We start from the raw sequence: 19949 nt of genomic DNA on the forward strand, positions 1-19949 counted from the left end.
GGTTTCAGGGACCAGGAGGGCAGCCCCTGGCACTGTCGTGCAGCATGCCAAAGTTAATAATTGGCTCTGCTGAGTACATGGCCGATCAGGCTGTTTTTGTGTGCCTGTTTTTCTATTTTACGTAAATTACCCTGAACACGTTTGCATCAACCTCCTAGTGATGCACCTTTGATCAATAGATTTTAGACAAATGTGGTTTTTGAGTCCAAAGATCAGGGCTGGGTTGACCTGCAGACTGGATACAGGGTGTATAAAACAGGGGCAAGGCACAGGCTGATAGCAGGGCAATCACCACCAAGCCTGAAATCACTGCAAAGGCTCTGCTGAAGGCTTTTTGAGGTGCCAAGGAAATAAGGATGGAGGAAGGAATGAATGCTCTCCATGACTTTGGGATCCAGTCAACACGCTATCTCCAAGTGAATTACGAAGCCTCCCAGGACTGGTTCATCTTGGTGTCCGTGATCGCAGATCTCAGGAATGCCTTCTACGTCCTCTTTCCCATCTGGTTTCATCTTCGAGAAGCTGTGGGCATCAAACTCCTCTGGGTAGCTGTGATTGGAGATTGGCTCAACCTTGTCTTTAAATGGTAAGAATTATATAAGGAGGTGATCAGCAAGAAAAGCAGCTGGTATTCTTTCTGGAAAATGTCTATCCATCAGAAGTTGCTGTCCGGTTGGGCACGATGGTTCAGGCCTATAGTCCTAGAAGTCTGGGAGGCCAAAGCAGGAGGATCCCATGAGCTCAGGAGGTAGAGACCAGACTGAGCAAATGTAGGACCACATTGCTACCAAATATAGAAAAATTAGCCAGCTGTTGTTGTGGGTGCCTGCAGTCCCAACTACTCAGGAGCCTGAGGCAGGAGGATTGCTTAAACCTGGGAGTTTGAGGTTGCTGTGACTTAGGCTGACACCACAGCATGCCAGCCTGGGCAACAGAGAGAAACTCTGTCTCAAAAAAAAACAGCTTGCTTAAAAAGCTTCCTCCTGGGCGGCGCCTATGGCTCAGTGGGTAAGGCGCCAGCCTCATATATCGAGGGTGGCGGGTTCAAGCCCGGCCCCGGCCAAACTGCAACCAAAAAATAGCCAGGCGTTGTGGCGGGCGCCTGTAGTCCCAGCTACTCGGGAGGCTGAGGCAAGAGAATCGCTTGAGCCCAGGAGTTGGAGGTTGCTGTGAGCTGTGTGAGGCCACAGCACTCTACCGAGGACCATAAAGAGAGACTCTGTCTCTACAAAAAAAAAAAAAAAAAAAAAAGCTTCCTCCTACAGCTGTACCTGTACTGTGTAGTACTTCTGACTCTGTGGACAGAGGAAGTATCGGAGGGGGGCATCCCGGGGCTGCTTCTCCTGTCACAGGCCCTCAAAGACCACATGTAGTGACCACTGTTTAAGACACCATGCATAAGGCAGGCGTGGTGGTTCATGCCTGTAATCCTAGCACTCTAGGAGAATCCCTTGATCTCAGGAGTTTGAGACCAGCCTGAGCAAGAGCAAGACCCTATCTATATTAAAATAGAAAAATTAGCTAGATGTTGTGGCAGGCACTGTAGTCCCAGCTACTCAGGAGGCTGAGGCAGGATCACTTGAACCCAGGAGTTTGAGGTTGCTGTGAGGTAGGATGATGCCATGGCACTCTAGCCTGGGAGCAAGAGATAAGACCATGGTGGGGTGGGGGGGGTGAGAAGAGAGAAAAAAGAAACTGCAGAAACTACTTTCCCAGTGCTATTCAGGATGCACTAAGGGGATACGAGGACAGTCTGCTTCCCCCTCTTGACTTTGGACTATCTGCATGAAGAACAGAGAAAACCTGTCAGTGAGTTGAAAATACACCCAGCGGGTGGCACCTGTGGCTCAGTGAGTAGGGCACCGGCCCCATATACTGAGGGTGGCAGGTTAAAACCGGCCCCAGCCAAACTGCAACAAAAAATAGCCAGGCGTTGTGGTAGGCGCCTATAGTCCCAACTACTGAGAGGCTGAAGCAAGAGAATTTCCTAAGCCCAAGAGCTGGAGGTTGCTGTGAGCTGTGATGCCACAGCACTCTATGGAGGGTGATGGAGTGAAACTCGGTCTCTAAAAAAGAAAGAAAGAAAATACAGCCTGGTGTGGTGGCTCATGCCTGTAATCTTAGCACTCTGGGAGGCTGAGGCAGGTGGATTGATTGAGCTCAGGAGTTGGAGACCAGCCTGAGCAAGAACAAGACCCCAGGTGATATAGCAAGTGCCTATAGTCCCAGCTACTCAAGAGGCTGAGGCAAGAGGATCACTTGAGCCCAAGAGTTTGAGGTTGCTGTGAGTTATGACACCATGGCACTCTATCAACGGTGACAGAGTGAGACTCTGTCTCAAAAAAAAAAAAGGAAAGAAAAGAAAAAGAAAATACTGGAAAGTTTATTCTTATAGCTTACAAGGGTGGATGAACGGTTGAATTTAGTAAAAATTCTGAGTTACAAGCTTTGAACAAAGAGGTAGTTTTATTACTTCAGTAACATAAAGGCAGATGTATGAGAGAAGAAAGAGGACATATGAAGAAAGGAAATATAGATGATTCAAAAACCTGTTGTGTGGGGTAATGAAAAGTAATCCAGAGAACTGGCTCCAGCCATTGTTCTGCCACCTACCAATTGCATGTCCTTGGCAAGTCATATCATCTGTTTTACAATCTATAACAATCGTAGTTAACATTTATTGAGCACTTAGTATGTGTCAGGCCATGTGCTAATTGCTTTCTTGTGGGGTTTTTAGTGCTATTTTACAGATAAAGAGACCAAGGCCCTAAGTTAAATTATCCCAACACGGTTAGTAAATGGCAGGCCTAGGATTGAAGCCCAGGCAGGCTGGCTTCAGGGGCATTGCTCTTAAGAACTATGTTATATCCAGGGCTCATAAACTGACTCTTTTCTGGTGGGAACTGAGGTTAGCATTTGCCAATTTCCATTGTATGAATATTTACATTATGGCCACTTCCAAGATACTGATGGTTCTGGCTTGCAAAATTCCTGACTTTTTTCTTTCTTTTTTTTTTTTTTTTTGTGACAAAGACTCAAACTGTCACCCTGGGTAGAGTGCTGTGGCATCAGAGCTCACAGCAACCTCCAACTCTTGGGTTCAAAAGATCCTCTTCCCTCAGTTTTTCTATTTTTGAGATGAGGTCTCACTTTTTCTCAGGCTGATCTCGAACTCATGAGCTCAAGCAATCCACCTGATTCAGCCTACCAGTGTGCAGGGATTACAGGTGTGAGCCACTGCACACAGCCAACAATTGACTCTTGTTAGTCAGCGCCATCTGACTCTAGCACCCTACTAATTTGGTCTCTATTTCATCATCTAAAAAATGAAGGGGAACAGCTGCCCTCTAAGACTTTTACCATCCCTAAAGCTATCTTTGTATATCATCAGACCTCTTAAGGACTCTTCTAGCTCTAATATCCTTTGGCCATAACAATAAAAGTACTTTAAAGTAGGAAAAAAAATTACTAGTTTCTGGAGACAGACCAATGAGATTCTAGAAACCTCTATTGAAAAAGCTACTGTAGCTCAGCAGCTAGGGCGCTGGCTACATATACTGGGGCTGGTGAGTTCAAACCTAGCCTGGGCCTGCCAAACAACAAGGACAACTGCAGCCAAAAAGTATCCAGGTTTTGTGCTAGGCTCCTATAGTCCCAGCTACTTGGGAAGCTGAAGTAAGAGAATCACTTGAGCACAAGAGTTGGAGGTTGCTGTGAGCTGTGACGCCACAGTACTCTACCAAGGGCGACATAGTGAGACTCTGTCTCAAAAGATGAAAAAAGAAAAAGCTACTATATTTTGTCTGTAATGTCCCCTTTAGCAATATGCCCCTAAAAATTAAAAAGATAAAGGGTTATTCCAAACATCTGACCTCAGTTAAAAAGGTCTGTCTCAAAAAGAAAAAAAAAAGGGGGGGTGGTGGCACCTGTGGCTCGAGGAGTAGGGCGCTGGCCCCATATACCAGAGGTGGTGGGTTCAAACCCGGTCCCAGTCAAAAACTGCCAAAAAAAAAAAGAAAAGAAAAGAACTGTGGATTCTCTCTGTGTTGGTGGAGGTTAGAGTTAATGGCTGTCCCTGATTTCAACGAGAAATCAATTTCACCTTCACAGGGAAAAAGAGTCATCCTGGCTGAGATTTGCCACCTATTTCCACAGTGAAAAACATACCTACTGCTTTTAAAGCAGCAATGGTTTGTCTGAAATAGTCTGTTTCAAAGCAAAGGGGATATAGAACAAGCATCTAAAGCTATCTACAACCTCACAGAGAGGAATGTTGAAGGGGATAGAGGCCACATCTTTTGTGGGGCTTATCTTTGGGGCCAGGTGCATTCTCTGATGCTAGAGAAAATGCCAGATCCCTGAGGCCTGAAGAAAGAGAAGAGGGAACTCGTAATACATGCAAATCCAACTTGCAAGCTGTAGTTCCATATGCATTCTTCCTCAACAAATTCTTTTTGAGGTTTAAACAAAAAGTTAGCTGTGACTTGGTGCCCATAGGGTGCCAGCCACATACACGAGGGCTGCCTGGGCCTGCTATATAACAATGACAACTACAACAAAAACTAGCCGGGCGTTGTGGTGAGCGCCTATAGTCCCAGCTACTAGGGAGGCTGAGACAAGAGAATCGCTTAAGCCCAAGCGTTTGAGGTTGCTGTGAGCTGTGACACCATATAACTCTAACAAGGGCGACATGGTGAGACTCTGTCTCCAAAGAAAAAAGTCAGCTGGACATGGTGGCTCACACTGTAATCCTAGCACTCTGGGAGGCCTAGGCAGGAGGGTTGCTTGAGGGCAGAAGTTTAAGACCAGTCTGAGTAAGAGCAAGACCCCATCTCTACTAAAAATAGAACAATTAGCTGCGTGTTCTGGCTGGCTCCTGTGGTCCCAGCTTCGGGGAGGATGAGGGAAGAGAACTCCTTGAACCTTGGAGTTTGAGGTTACAGTGAGTTATGATGACATTCAGGTGACAGAGGAAGACCCTGTCTCAAAAAAAGTCACACTACTGCCATTAATATGGATTTTGGAATCTCAGGTTTATTTTTTATTTATGTTTGAATAGATGACACATTCAAATGGTTCACAATGCAAATGTTTTATAAGGATATGTCATAAAACATGTCCCTTCCAGACTTCTCCCCAGACTTCTCCTTCGTGGAGCCAATGTGTGGTTTTTTTCTTCAAGGTACCCTCTCTTCTCAAAGGTGTGGGCTTCAGCCAAAGCATCCATTCATTAATTACAGACACTGGTTCTGCTTCTCCATAGGATTCTCTTTGGACAGCGCCCATACTGGTGGGTCCTAGACACCGACTACTACAGCAACACTTCCGTGCCCCTGATAAAGCAGTTCCCTGTCACCTGTGAGACTGGACCAGGTAGGAGTCCCAGCCCCTGTAGAGAAAGAAGCAGGATGGACCTTGTTCATCACAGACACTTATTACCATTTGTATGAAGGAAGCTGACCTTGAGGGGACATGAGGAGAGCCATTCCTTCACACTTTTGTCATGGGCATCAATTTGGTACAAATCCACTTTAATTGACTTAGGCAGGTCCTTCCTGAATAGCCTATTACTGTCACTTTGGAAATGTGCCAACTCCAGAAGCTTAATTATTAGTCCAGAGAGGCACAGGCACTCCCATGGGCAAAGGACTGAAGCCTGGGCCCCTGACTGGCCTTCTCAGCAGCCCGGTCCAGTGGATATGTTCCCCTGAGCTTCCCGCCCTGCCCTCATTTTGTTTGTTTCAGCCAGATAGGTATTGTTAAGTCAAACAATAGATTTAGTTTTTCACTATGTAATAGGAAGCTCTAACCCCTCCCTCACCCCAAGGTCACAGGATTAACATCCCTCCTTCAGAGACCTTTTCTCTGACGCCCAGACTAGGGAATGCTCCTTAGTTATTCACTCTCACAGACCACTGATTCACTACAGAGAATGTTTGCTCATTCATAAAGCCGTTTATGGAGCACCTACTAAGTGCTAGACACTGTCTTAGGTCTTAGGGGTACCTGTGTAAGTGAACAAAATAGATACAAGGATCCCTACCTTCATGGAGCTGAAATTCAAATGGAGAAGATGCAATACATAAAAATCATAGTAAATAAGGCATGCAGAGTATTAGACGTTGATCTTTTATGTGCAAAATAGGAGAAAGAGAGGCTGGGCACCATGGTTCATGCCTATAATCCTAGCACTTTGGGAGGGTGAGATGGGCACATTGCTTGAGTTCAGGAGTTCGAGACCAGCCTGAGCAAAAGTGAGACCCCCATCTCTTAAAAAATCATAATAATAAATAAAAAAAGGAAGGCCAAGCACAGTGGCTCACGTCTGTAATCCTAGCACTCTGGGAGGCCGAGGCGCGTGCATTGCCTGAGTTCAGGAGTTCGAGATCAGTCTGAGCAAGAGGGAGATCCCATCTCTTAAAAAAAAAAAAAGTAGCTGGGCACTGTGGTGGGTGCCTGTAGTCCCAGCTACTCGGAAGGCTGAGGCAAGAGGATAACTTGAGCCCAAGAATTTGAGGTTGCTGTGAGCTATGATTCCACAGCACTCTACCGAGGATGACAAAGTGAGACTCTGTCTCAAAAAAAAAGGAAAGAGGGCAGTACCTTTAGCTCAGTAAGTAGGGCGCTGGCCCCATATACCAAGGGTGGTGTGTTCGAACCTGGCCCCGGCCAAACTGCAACAAAAAAATAGTTGGGCGTTGTGGCGGGCGCCTGTAGTCCCAGCTACTCAGGAGGCTGAGGCAAGAGAATCACCTAAGTCTAAGAGCTGGAGATTGCTGAGAGCTGTGATGCCACGGCACTCTAATAAGTAAACAAAATGAGACCCTATCTCTAAAAAAAAAAAAAAAGAAAGAAAGAAAAAGAAAAAAGAGAAACGAGAGGAAGAAAAGAAAAAGGAAAGAAAAGCTTTACCTATGGGGTTCCCTGGAAAGGAGGTTCAGATGGAGATTAGAGGGGTTTGGATACTCTCCAGTTCAACCCTATGCCAAGGAAAGGGCCGGAACAAACAGGGCAGAAGGAGAAATCCTGCAATTCTGTCTCAACTGACCCTACAGGGAGCTCTAAAGTGGGGATGGCTCTTCAGAGTTACCTTGAACTTGGTCGAGGGGACCAGGCCTTTATGCCCCGATATAGACCAGTTATTGTGTGCAGGTTCCCTTTAGAAAGAGCATAACCTTGGGGCGGCGCCTGTGGCTCAGTGAGTAGGGCGCCGGCCCCATATGCCGAGGGTGGCGGGTTCAAGCCCAGCCCTGGCCAAACTGCAACAAAAAAAAATAGCTGGGCCTTGTGGCGGGTGCCTGTAGTCCCAGCTGCTCGGGAGGCTGAGGCAAGAGAATCGCGTAAGCCCAAGAGTTAGAGGTTGCTGTGAGCCGTGTGACGCCACGGCACTCTACCCGAGGGCGGTACAGTGAGACTCTGTCTCTACAAAAAAAAAAAAAAAAAGAGCATAACCTTAATTAAGGTGGCTTTCCTCAGCCTAGGGCAATGCCAAGAGAAGGCTGAGAGTGGAGGGCCATCTGCCATCACACTCTCAACAGTGGGAAATAAGTTCTTCCATCTAGGAGCAGTTCTGGGTGGCACATCTCAGAACCATCTATTTCTTGGGGCAGGGGAATCAGGAAAGGGAACCTGATTAAATAAAGGTTAATTAATATGCAGTATTAAATAAGGTGGTCAGAGCACAACTCATTGGGAAAACGAGATCTCGAAGAAGAATCAAGACTCGAAGAATGTGAGGGAGTCAGCCAGGGAGTTTCTGGCAGAAGAGTTGTCTAGCCAGAGGATTGTCACATGAAGGCCTGAGGTGGGAGCATGCCCAGCATGAGGAGAACAGTGAGGCCAAAAGGCTAAAGAGCAAAGAGGGAGAACAGAAGTGATGGAAGGCAGATCAGTTTGTAACTGTGCACCTCGTATGCTGATCCTTGGTGTAATCTCCAGGCCGTGTGTAACTACAAGAGCAGGAACCTTCTGTGGTTTTGCTCACCATTATATTCACAGAGCTTTGCACAATGCTTGGCATATTATGGCACCTCTACAGATATTTGTTAAGTAAACAAGTTATGGATAAATGAGTGGATGGCAGGATGGAGGAGTGAGTGAATGGGCAGGAATGAGTGGATGGGCAGGTGGATGGACAGCTGGCTGGGGGACTGGGGCGATGATGCCATTTGGCAGTCTCCCAGATGAAGACCTTTTTAGTCCATTTGTTGTACTCATGCCACCTGGAAGAAAAACTCGGACCCCACTTCACGTATAAATCAGATGGTGATTTATTACACCTGCGCAGGTGGGCCGCCGCCCAAAGGCGAATGGCCCTGAAGAGAAAAGCAGGCTGTCTTTTATACTTTTTTTGTTGCCAGGCAAGCAAGCAAAAACAAAAGCAGAACGTGGCTGGTTAGCTCAGGGGTGGGGTTACAGTCCGGGGGGCTACAGCCTGGCAGTTGGCATGAGGACAGCTTGAATAAGCTTTCACCATTGTTTTACCTATGGCTAGGAGTCTGTGGGAACTCAGGGAACTTCCTTATTCTATTCTGAAACCTGTTCCCGGATTTTGCCCAGGGAGGGGGCTGGTGGTGGTGGTTTGAGACGTGCAGGGACTCAGGCTGAGACAGTCAGGGGCCTTTAGGGGTCTTTTTGCTGGGTCGGCTATTACACATTCATCTCTTTCCTGCCCTTTAGGGAGTCCCTCAGGCCACGCCATGGGTACAGCGGGTGTATACTACGTGATGGTCACATCTACCCTCTCTATATTTCGGGAAAAGAAAAGGGTGACCTACAGATTTCGGTAAGAACTCACCCCTGGGGTGGGTGGCAAGGACAGGAGGTGGCTCTGTTTTCAGCTGTCACACACCACTCGTCCTGCCTCACATTCTCGACTCATTGCCACAGCTTGGGTTGACATGGATTAGAGTTGTGCCACTTTTGCAGAGTCACAGGATATTTGGGCTGGAAGGGACCCAGGCATGTAACCCCTCATTTCACAGATAAAGAAACCACGAGGCCTAACACCACAAGGTGGCTTCTAAAGATCAGCTGGTGAGGTAGTGGCAGGACAGAAACCAAAACCCATGTCTGCACCAACCATGGAGTCTCCCCATCCAGGTTAAAATGTTCAAACACCCAGAGAAACATAAGCCATTCCTACCATAGGGAATTCTGGGTATGTAGCCTCTGTGCAAATACTTAACTACCAAACAGATGAAATACTTAAGGGTTCGCCTCTTGCTACAAGTATCTTTGAGCTTAGAGTAGGGGCTTCAATTTATAAAAATTCCACAGATGGCACCTAGGTTTGCCAGGCTCCAACATTCCTGCTGGGGCTGTTTTCTTTGCTAAAAGACTCACACCCAGGGGCGGCGCCTGTGGCTCAGTGAGTAGCCGGACGTTGTGGCGGGCGCCTGTAGTCCCAGCTGCTCGGGAGGCTGAGGCAAGAGAATCACGTAAGCCCAAGAGTTAGAGGTTGCTGCGAGCTGTGATGTCATAGCACTCTACCCGAGGGTGGTACAGTGAGACTCTGTCTCTACAAAAAAAAAAAAAAAAAAAAAAAGACTTACACCCAGGTTCTCTTATGGCTTCCTCTTCCACTGCAGGTGTTTGAACATCCTTCTATGGTTGGGATTCTGGGCTGTGCAGCTGAATGTCTGTCTGTCACGAATCTACCTTGCAGCTCATTTTCCCCACCAGGTTGTTGCCGGAGTCTTGTCAGGTATCAGCTGCTCCTACTCCCTCTCTCCCCATCCCCTCATCCCATTTCTCCCTAATCAAGACAAAATCCCAGCAATTCCGGTGTACTCTGTGTGTAATAAATGCTGTTAGCATTTCAGTGGGTTGAAAGTCAAGGGTGGGTGACTTGAAATTATTGATTTCTAGCATTCTGGGAGGCCAAGGCGGGTGAATTGCTTATGCTCAGGAGTTTGAGCAAGCTCAGGAGCCTGAACAAGAGCAAGACCCTGTCTCTAAAAGAATAGTTGGGCGTTGGGGGCGGGGCACCTATAGTACCAGCTACTTGGGAGGCTGAGGCAAGAGGGTCACTTGAGCCCAAGAGTTTGAGATTGCAAGGCAGGTGGATCACTTGAGGTCAGAAATTCAAGACCAGCCTAAGCCAGAGTGAAACCTCTCTCTAAAAATAGCCTGGTGTTGTGGCAGGGGCCTGTAGTCCCAGCTACTTGGAAGGCTGAGGCAAGAGAATTGCTTGAGCCCAAAAGTTTGAGGTTGCTGTGAGTTATAACTACCAAAGGTGACAAAGTGATACTCTGTCTCAAAAAAAAAAAAAATGAAAATGATTAATTTCTATAGGAGTGTCCAAATCTACACAATTAAGTGTGTAGAAAAGTTACCTTACATCAAATCGACTAACCCAGTTGAATTAGCTTAAAATCTCTGAGCTTTTAAAAATATGAAATTTTAAAAAATCTCTGAGCCGAACGGCACCTGTGGCTCAGTGAGTGGGGCACCAGCCCCATATACCAAGGGTGGCAGGTTCAAACCCAGTCCCGGCCAAACTGCAACAAAAAATAGCCAGGCATTGTGGCGGGCCAGTGGTCCCAGCTGCTCCAGAGGCCAAGGCAAGAGAATCCCTAAGCCCAGGAGCTGGAGGTTGCTGTGAGCTGTGATATAACAGCACTCTACCAAGGGCAATGGAGTGAGACTCTTATCTCTTAAAAAAAAAAAAAAATCTCTGAGCTCTTTACATTCTTTCTTTCTTTTTTTTTTTTGAGTCAAGGTCCTTCTTTGCGCTCCTGGCTAGAATGCAGGGGCAGCATCATAGCTCATAACAATCTCAAACACCTGAGCACAAGGGATTCCCCTGCCTCAGCCTCCTGAGTAGCTGGGCCAACAGGCACATGCCACTAGCTAATTTTTCTATAGTGCTCTAAGAAAGAGCTTATTTAAATACATTCATTTGCAAACCTAATGGAGATCTGCAATTGATCTCTCTAAGTTCAGAGTTTTTTGTTTTGTTTTGTTTTTTTGAGACAGTCTCACTCTGTCGCCCTCAATAAAGCGCTATGGCATCACAGCTCAGAGCAACCTCAAACTCTTGGTCTTAAGCAATTCTCCTGCCTCTGCCTCCCAAGTAGCTGGGACTACAGGCGCCCAGCTATTTTTTGGTTGCAGTTGTCATTGTTGTTCAGTAGGCCCGAGCCGGGCTTGAACCTGCCAGCCTTGGTGTATGTGGTCAGCACCCTACTCACTGCCAACCCCTAAGTTCAGAGTTTTAAATGTCTTTTCTTAGATGCCGTTAATAAGAGGCAGAAGAGATTCAAGTTAAGTGTAAGGAAGATTTCGTGGGAGGCACTAGAATATGAGACCTTAAGAAAATTGTGAAATTTTCCCCTGGAGATTTGTTAAGAGAACACAGAAGCATTCAAAAAAAAGGGGTTTAGAACAAAAGAAATAATAATCTCGTGGTAATCACAAAAGCAGCATAGCACTTAGGATAAGACTCCACGTTTGGAGAAGAACCTGGAGGCCATGTCACATGAAAAACCTGAGAATAACTGTCTTCAAATGTATGTTAAACATTGGCTGGGCACAATGGCTCACACCTGTCTGTAATCCTAGCACTCTGGGAAGCCAACACAGGAGGATTGCTTGAGCTCAGGAGTTCAAGACTAGCCTGAGCAAAAATGAGACCCTGTCTCTACTAAAAATAAAAATAAACTAATAGAAAAATTAGCTAAGCATTGTGGTGGATGCCTGTAGTCCCAGCTACTTGGGAGGCTGAGACTGTAGGATCACTTGAACCCAGCAGTTTGAGTTTGCTGTGAGCTAGGCTAATGCCATGGCACTCTAGCCTGTGTGACAAGAGTAAGACTCTGTTTCAAAAAAAAAAAAAAATTCTACCATGAGTGACACCAATAAATGTTTGTTATTTACACTGGTCAAAAAACAAAATGTGTGACAGAGAAACTACATTTATGACTTAACCTAACTTCTGCAGAAAGAATCAAAAGCAATAGATTGTATTAGAGGAAGATTGTTATGAGCCCAGCACAAGGAAGAACTATTTGGCAATCAAATCCATTCAAAGATAAAAAGGGCTGTTCTAGTGGGAGTGAGCTCTCCACCCCTGGAGTTATTTAAGTAGAGATAGGAGAATCCCCTAACAGGAAGCCTGTGGGCAGTGGGAGGATGTATGTGATACACACTTCCCTCTTAAAAGGCTACACTGAGAATGGGCTACAATAAACCAGGTGTCAATCTGGAGCCTAGTGATTTAATTCCACAATGGCAGGACAGATGGCAAGCCACCACCCCGCCCCCAACCACCACCACCACCAATCTTCCTTCTCTCTCACAGTCTTTCTTTCTTTTGCCCAGGCATTGCTGTTGCAGAAACTTTCCGCCACATCCAGAGCATCTACAATGCCAGTCTCAAGAAATATGTTCTCATCACCTTCTTCCTGTTCAGCTTTGCCATTGGATTTTACCTGCTGCTCAAGGGGCTGGGTGTAGACCTCCTGTGGACTCTGGAAAAAGCCAAGAGGTGGTGTGAGCGGCCAGAATGGGTCCACATTGACACCACGCCCTTTGCCAGCCTCCTCAAGAACCTGGGGACCCTCTTTGGCCTGGGGCTGGCTCTCAACTCCAACATGTACAGGGAGAGCTGCAAGGGCAAACTCAGCAAGTGGCTGCCGTTCCGCCTCAGCTGCATTGTGGCCTCCCTGGTCCTCCTGCACCTTTTTGACTCCTTAAAACCCCCGTCCCAAATCGAGCTGATTTTCTACGTCCTGTCATTCTGCAAGAGTGCGGCAGTGCCCCTGGCATCCGTCAGTGTCATCCCCTACTGCCTCACCCGGGTCCTGGGCCAGTCGCACAAGAAGACTTTGTAAGGGAATATGGAATCTTCGGTATTTAAAGCCCATTGACTGCGGTAGGGGTTGAAGGCGCCTAGGGTCTTCTGCCAGCCCATCAGGAGGCGAGAGGTGCTAATGTCAGCTCAGGGAACCCTCTCCATCTTCTACAATCCTAATCATATTGGGTGATAGTTTTGAAAAGCTAACGCAGCTTTTTGAGAAAGTCGTCACTGTTATTAATAGGGTCGTTCTGGATTTTTCCCTGAAGATTTACTTGTCCTTTTGCCAGATATAGAAAAGTAAGACTGGGCCAGCTCATGAGCCCAGAGTGGAGATCTCGACTGAGAATTTTCTACTTGTGCTCATCCTTACAGGAAAAGGAGAAAGGAGCAGCAGGTTTGATATGGCAGAGAGTTTAGTATGTTGCGTCATCATCTAGACCAGGGGTCCTCAAACTACAGCCTGCAGGCCACATGAGGCGGTGTGATTGTATTTGTTCCGGTTTTGTTTTTTTACTTCAAAATAAGATATGTGCAGTGTGCATAGGAATTTGTTCATAGTTTTTTTTTAAACTATAAGACAGTGAACTGACCCCCTGTTTAAAAAGTTTGAGGACCCCTGATCTAGACTATGTGCCAATCGACGTCTGAATGGCTTTAATTTTATGATAAGGCACTCTCAATAATGGGAACCAACTTAAAGTACAATTAATAAGTGGTTGATGGGCTAATTCTGCTTCTGTTTTTCTGCTATACATACATGCTGCAGTGACCTACAGATGTACAGTAATAGGTCAGAATATTCAGGCATAGTTGACTTCTCTGTCACATGGCATCTGCCTCCTTATAAACCCAGCTTTGCTGTCCTCAGAATTTTCCACTGGCTCCACACCCACTCTGCTGGATCTTCAAATGGCTAAAGGGCAAGTCTGTGGGGATGCTTTTTGTGTGTTGCTGCAAAACTCCTAAATCTTGGACAAAATGGCAAAGCAAGGGCCAGAATTCTTCTCTCCAGAAGGTCACTCCAATGTTACTTTCAATTCCTGGAGGGTAAATATAACTCCTTTGCCTACCCCAAGCCAACCAACAGCACATTCTTAGAGGAAAAGCCAATTCTTCCTTGCCTATTCTCCAATCTCAGCTGATTTGCAGATTATGTCCTACAAAAAAAAAAAAAAAAAAAGCTAAAGCCTATTTATTTGAAAGTCCTTGTTTTTGCTACAAATTATATACCATACCATTTGTTATCACTCACACCAACTATCCTGCTTAAAACATCTTTGAAAAGAAAAATATATATGTGCAGTATTTTATTAAAACAACATTTTATTTATGAATGAAGAGTCTTGTTGATTACTATATTTTAGATGCAATGTCTCAAGCTGTTGCCCTGGGTAGAATGCTATGGCATCACAGCTCACAGCAACCTCTAACTCTTGGGCTTACACAATTCTCTTGCCTCAGCCTCCCAAGTAGCCAGGACTACAAGCGTCTGCCACAACACCTGGCTATTTTTTGGTTGCAGTTTTCATTGTTGTTTAGCTGGCCCGGGCCAGGTTCGAACCCACCAGCCTGGGTGTATGTGGTTGGCACCCTACCCACTAGCTACGGATGCTGCCAAGCATGCCATCTTTTGAGGGCATGAATTTCATCTCTTGATCTCCATCTTTTGCTCTCATTTTTTAACCCTAGCCAGTTGGCCGCACTTCACTCATCTCTACTTGATCCACCCTGGTTGGGACCTCAAGTGAGCCTTTTGAGAAATGGTAATTGGCTTAAGTTATTTAATAAGCCAAGTGGCGTAAATCAGTTTTCTTTATTTAAATCATGTCCTTAAACTGCCAAGGCCTCCCTTGCCGGTCCATTTTTGCCCCACAAGTGATTGCAATGGAATGACAGTGGCATCATCTCTACTTACTGACTTTTGTGAAACCACTATGGACACCCCTGCACCAAAGCCTCCAAAGGGCTTCTCGGTCAGGAGCCTGAGCTATGGTCCTTGTTCCATAGTCAACTGTATCAGAGTCAATTCGGGAAAAGCTGATGCAGCAGCCCTGGGCTTTGTTCTGGCTCTCCCAGCTTTGTCAGCAGGCTAACTAGTTCCAGTGGCCACCAAACTGTTATCTCCTGAACTATGTCCTTTCTCATTTTCCATCTAGTATGTTCTTCACAGCTACAAAATATGCTTCTAGAAACTTCCAAAAGGCAAATGACCCCAAACACAATGACTCCATCAGACTGGTGAGTTAGTTCCTCTTCTAGTTGGAAGGTGGCTGACCTTAACCTGTTAATAAAAATAAAACATTCTGGGGCGGTGCCTGTGGCTCAAAGGGTAGGGTGCCAGCCCCATATGCCGGAGGTTGCAGGTTCAAACCCAGCCCTGGCCAAAAAAAAAAAAAAAAAAAAGACTACCATTTGGGCAGCGCCTGTGGCTCAAGGAGTAGGGTGCCGGTCCCATATGCCGGAGGTGGCGGGTTCAAACCTAGCCCCGGCCAAAAACCACAAAAAATAAAAAAATAAAAAAAATAAAAAATAAAACATTCTGGCTCAGTGCCCGTAGCTCAGTGGTTAGGGTGACGATCACATACACTAGGGCTGGCGGGTTTGAACCCAGCCCAGGCCTGCTAAACAACAATGACAACTACAACAAAAAATAGCCAGGCTTAGCCGGGTGTTGTGGCAGGCGCCTGTAGTCCCAGCTGCTCGGGAGGCTGAGGCAAGAGGATCACGTAAACCCAAGAGCTGGAGGTTGCTGTGAGCTGTGTGACGTCATGGCACTCTACCGAGGGTGGTACAGTGAGACTCTGTCTCTACAAAAAAAAAAAAAAATATCCAGGCTTTGTGGCAGGTGCCTGTAGTCCCAGTTACTTGGGAGGCTGAGGCAAGAGAATCACCAAGCCCAGGAGTTGGCGGTTGCTGTGAGCTGTGTGATGCCACGGCACTCTACCGAGGGTGACAAAAAATAAATAAATAAGCAGTGCCCGTAGCTCAGTGAGTAGGAAGTCAGCCACATACACCCAGGCTGGTGCGTTCAAACCCAGCCCAGGCCAGCTAAAACAACAATGACAACTGCAACAACAACAACAAAAAATAGCTGGGCATTGTGGCAGGAACCAGTAGTCCCAGCTACTTGGGAGGCTGAGGCAAGAGAATCGCTTAAACCCAGGAATTTGAGGTTACTGTGAGCTATGACACCATAGCACTCTACCCAGGGTGACAGCTTGAGACTCTGTCTAAAATAAATAAATAAATAAATAAAAATAAAACATTCTCTTATAGATAGAGGAGAGTCTCACGCTATTGTCACATACCATTTTTTCCATGATAGGCAACATTTGGCAACATCTGGGGACTTTTTTTTCATCTTTTTTTTTTTTCTTTTTGCAGTTTTTGACTGGGGCCAGGTTTGAACCCGCCACCTCTGGTATATGGGGCCAGCGCCCTACCTCTTGAGCCACAGGCACCACCCTTTTTTTTTTTTTTTTTTTGAGACAGAGTCTCACTTTGTTGCCCTTGGAAGAGTGCTGTGGCATCACAGCTCACAGCAACCTCCAGCTCTTGGGCTTAGGCAATTCTCTTACCTCAGCCTCCTGAGTAGCTGGGACTACAAGGGCCCGCCACAACACCTGGCTATTTTTTTGTTGTAGTTTGGCCAGGGCCGGGTTTGAACCCGCCATCCTCAGTATATGAGGCTGGCGGCCTACTTACTGAGCCACAGGTGCCACCCTGGGGACATTTTGATGTCACAACTGGAGGAGCTACTACAGTCCTCTAGTGAGTAGAAGCCAGGGATTTTCCTCCACAACCTAGAATACACTGAACAGCCCCCCAAAACAAAGAATTATCTGTCCCCAAAGTTGGTAGTGCCAAGATTGAGAAACCTTGTAAAAAATTAATGAGAAGAGGGGTCTTAATCACAACACCACTTGTTTCTGGATACTTCTTCTGTGACGTTGCTTATAAATAGTAATGGAAGAGTCAGTGCTACTATTTTTCTTTTTTTTTTTTGTAGAGACAGAGTGTCACTTTTATAGAGACAGAGTGGCCCTCGGTAGAGTGCCGTGGCATCACACAGCTCACAGCAACCTCCAACTCCTGGGCTTAAGCGATTCTCCTGCCTCAGCCTCCCGAGTAGCTGGGACTACAGGCGCCCGCCACAACGCCCGGCTATTTTTTGGTTGCAGTTCAGCCGGGGCCGGGTTTGAACCCGCCACCCTCGGTACATGGGGCCGGCGCCCTACCGACTGAGCCACAGGCGCCGCCCATTCTTTATTTTTTTTTTGAGACAGCGTCTCACTCTGTCACCATCGGTAGAGTGCCATGGCATCACAGCTCACCGCAACTTCAAACTCTTGGGTTTAAGCGATTCTCTTGCCTCAGCCTCCCAAGTAGCTTGAACTACAGGTGCCCACCACAGCGCCCTCCTATTTTTTTTGTTGCAGTTGTCATTGTTGTTTAGCAGGCCTGGGCTGGGTTCGTACCCGCCAGCCTGGGTATATATGGCCAGCTCCATAATCACTGTGCTATAAGCACCAAGCCAAGTCAGTGCTACTTTTTTGTAAATGTTTCTTTGGCATCACCAATTTATTTGGCTTCTGGAATCTAATTTTCTCATCTTTTCCCATTGAAAAATTAGGTCCCTGCCACTCAACTGGTTGTTGGTAAGCCCCTAGCAATATCTGGGCATTGATCCACCAGGAGACAGTGAACTGATTCCAAACATATTTTAATACACAGTATGTCTTCTTTGCAGCACTCCAGTCTTTGCAGTCTCTAGATTCTAGAACCAAGAGTTCTGATGCTAGAGTTTCCATTTTCCTATGCCTAGGGATATAACTGTGAACACTTTTTGGTGCCAAGCAAAAATCTATTGGTTGATTTATATTATATCTATAAATATCAATGTATAACTGTTACCTACTTTCTATGTTCAAATAGCTGTTTTAAGCTCAAAACGGTTAAACCTGGAATGTACTACAGTAGACACTGCAATTCACAAGCAACTTCACAAAGTATACAGACCCAACTCCAAACTGTTTTTCTTTTCTCAAGATTCAAGTCTAAACTCTTTTGCACAACACACATTTTACATAGTTGTAACCTTTCTGTTTGGTGTTTGTTACTTAAAGCAATCTTATCTACATGTTCCCTAGGGCCAGCAGAAGCTACATTCCTGTCATTTAAAATCATTTATTGTTGTTTCCTTATGTCACTATACCATAATTTGCTGAGCTATTCCCTTATTTGGCATTTGGATGATTTCCAATTCTTCACTCTTATAAATAGCAGCACATGAACATCTTTGCACAAATTACATTTTGTTCCCTTTTGGGCTATTTCCTTGGGGTATAGTCCCAAAACTGGTATTACCAGGTCAAAGGTTTGAAAAGTTTCATAGCTCTTGTTACTCACTGCTAGAATGTTCTCCAGGCAAACTATGGTATACTTGAGCATTTCAAATGTTTAACCAGATTTCCCATGTATAAAATAAGATTAACCTTCATCTTTTCTTATTCTTCCATAATCTTCATGGCAGAGGGAGTTGCAAAATTTAAAAACTAAACAAAAATAAAGATGTAAAAACAATCTTGCTATAGCTAGAGATGAGCTCTTTTGGGCTAACTTGATTGTAATGTCAGCCAATAAGGATCTGAGACTAAACTAGTTTTTTTGTTTGTTTGTTTTTTGTTTTTTTGGAGACAGAGTCTCACTATATCACCCTTGGTAGAGTGCCTTGGTGTCATAGCTCACAACAACCTCAAAACTCTTGGACTCAAGTGATTCTCTTGCCTCAACCTCCCAAGTAGCTGGGACTATAGGCACCCACCACAACGCCCGGCTATTTTTGTTGTGGTTGTTGTAATTGTTGTTTAGCAGGGTAGACCCGGACCGGGCTCGAACTCACCAGCCTGGGTGCATGTGGCTGGCACCCTAACCACTGAGCTATGGGCTGAGCAGAGACTGAACTAGTTTTAGGGAGAACTGAACTTACCTGCAAATAGCAAGTGATCAGAAAGACTCCTTAAGGAAGGTGGGGAAAGAGGTGGAAAATACTAAGAAAGGATGCGCTCTCTTTGCATTGCTACCTTTAGAGGGATGTTGTCAGAAGAGTGAGAAAAACTGTCTCTATGCCTTTGAGATTCAGGTTATCCACCGTCTGCCCATGACTTCTAAGAATTATGAATGTTGGTGGGGCAGGGCAGGGTGGCTCATGCCTGTAATCCTAGCACTCTGGAAAGCCAAGGTGGGAGGGCTGCATGAGGTCATGGAGCTTGAGTTCAGGAGTTTGAGACCAGCCTAAGAAAGAGGGAGACCTCATCTCTACTAAAAATAAAAAAATTAGCCAGGTGTCATGGTGGGCACATGTAGTCCCAGCTACTCAGGAGGCTGAGGCAGAAGATGGGTTGAGGCCTGGAGTTAGAGGCTGTGCTAAGCTGTGATGATGCCACTGTACTCTAACCTGGGCAGCAGAGCAGACTCTGTCTCAAAGAAAAAAATAATAAAAAGAATTGTGAATGTTTCCAGACATTGGTCTCCTTGGTTTAAGAACCAAAGATTAATAAAACAAAAAGCCCACTGAATCTACCTTACCATCTTGTTCCTCCCGAAGAAAATTAGGCACCAAGCTAATGATGACCAACATGTGCTAAGTACTTACCAAATGCCTGGCACTTTTCTCAGGGTTTTCCACTAAAAGTCATTTCATTCCCCCAACAACCAGTGTTAGCCCAATTTTATGGATAAGGAAACAGAGGATCAGAAAGCTAAGAAACTTACTCAAGAGCTAGTAAATATTTGCGCCAGATTCAAACCCAGGCAATCTTCAGCCAAACTGGCAACACTGACCACTGCATCACCTTGCCTGCGGTGCTGCAGCAGGAAAATGGCTGGTACGTGACTAAATGATACACTAGGATCTCCCAGAATAGGTTCTTTTTTTATTTTATTTTTATTTTTTTGTAGAGACAGAGTCTCACTTTATCGCTCTTGGTAGAGTGCCGTGGCATCACACAGCTCACAGCAACCTCCAACTCCTGGGCTTAGGCGATTTTCTTGTCTCAGCCTCCCGAGTAGCTGGGACTACGGGCGCCCGCCACAATTCCCGGCTATTTTTTTGTTGCAGTTCAGCTGGGGCTGAGTTTGAAACTGC

The 19949-nt window shown here is 45.9% G+C and overlaps 1 protein-coding gene across 1 annotated transcript; it reads left to right on the forward strand.

Moving 5' to 3' along the window:
- Positions 1-265: 265 nt before the first annotated feature.
- Positions 266-14136, forward strand: G6PC1 (glucose-6-phosphatase catalytic subunit 1). The gene is made up of 5 exons (XM_053568926.1): positions 266-586; positions 5264-5373; positions 8680-8785; positions 9591-9706; positions 12325-14136. The coding sequence occupies exons 1-5, from the start codon at positions 357-359 to the stop codon at positions 12834-12836; spliced, it is 1074 nt and encodes a 357-aa protein (XP_053424901.1). The 5' UTR covers positions 266-356; the 3' UTR covers positions 12837-14136.
- Positions 14137-19949: the final 5813 nt, after the last annotated feature.

Source organism: Nycticebus coucang, chromosome 18 (assembly GCF_027406575.1).
Source record: "Nycticebus coucang isolate mNycCou1 chromosome 18, mNycCou1.pri, whole genome shotgun sequence".
Taxonomy (NCBI): domain Eukaryota; kingdom Metazoa; phylum Chordata; class Mammalia; order Primates; family Lorisidae; genus Nycticebus; species Nycticebus coucang.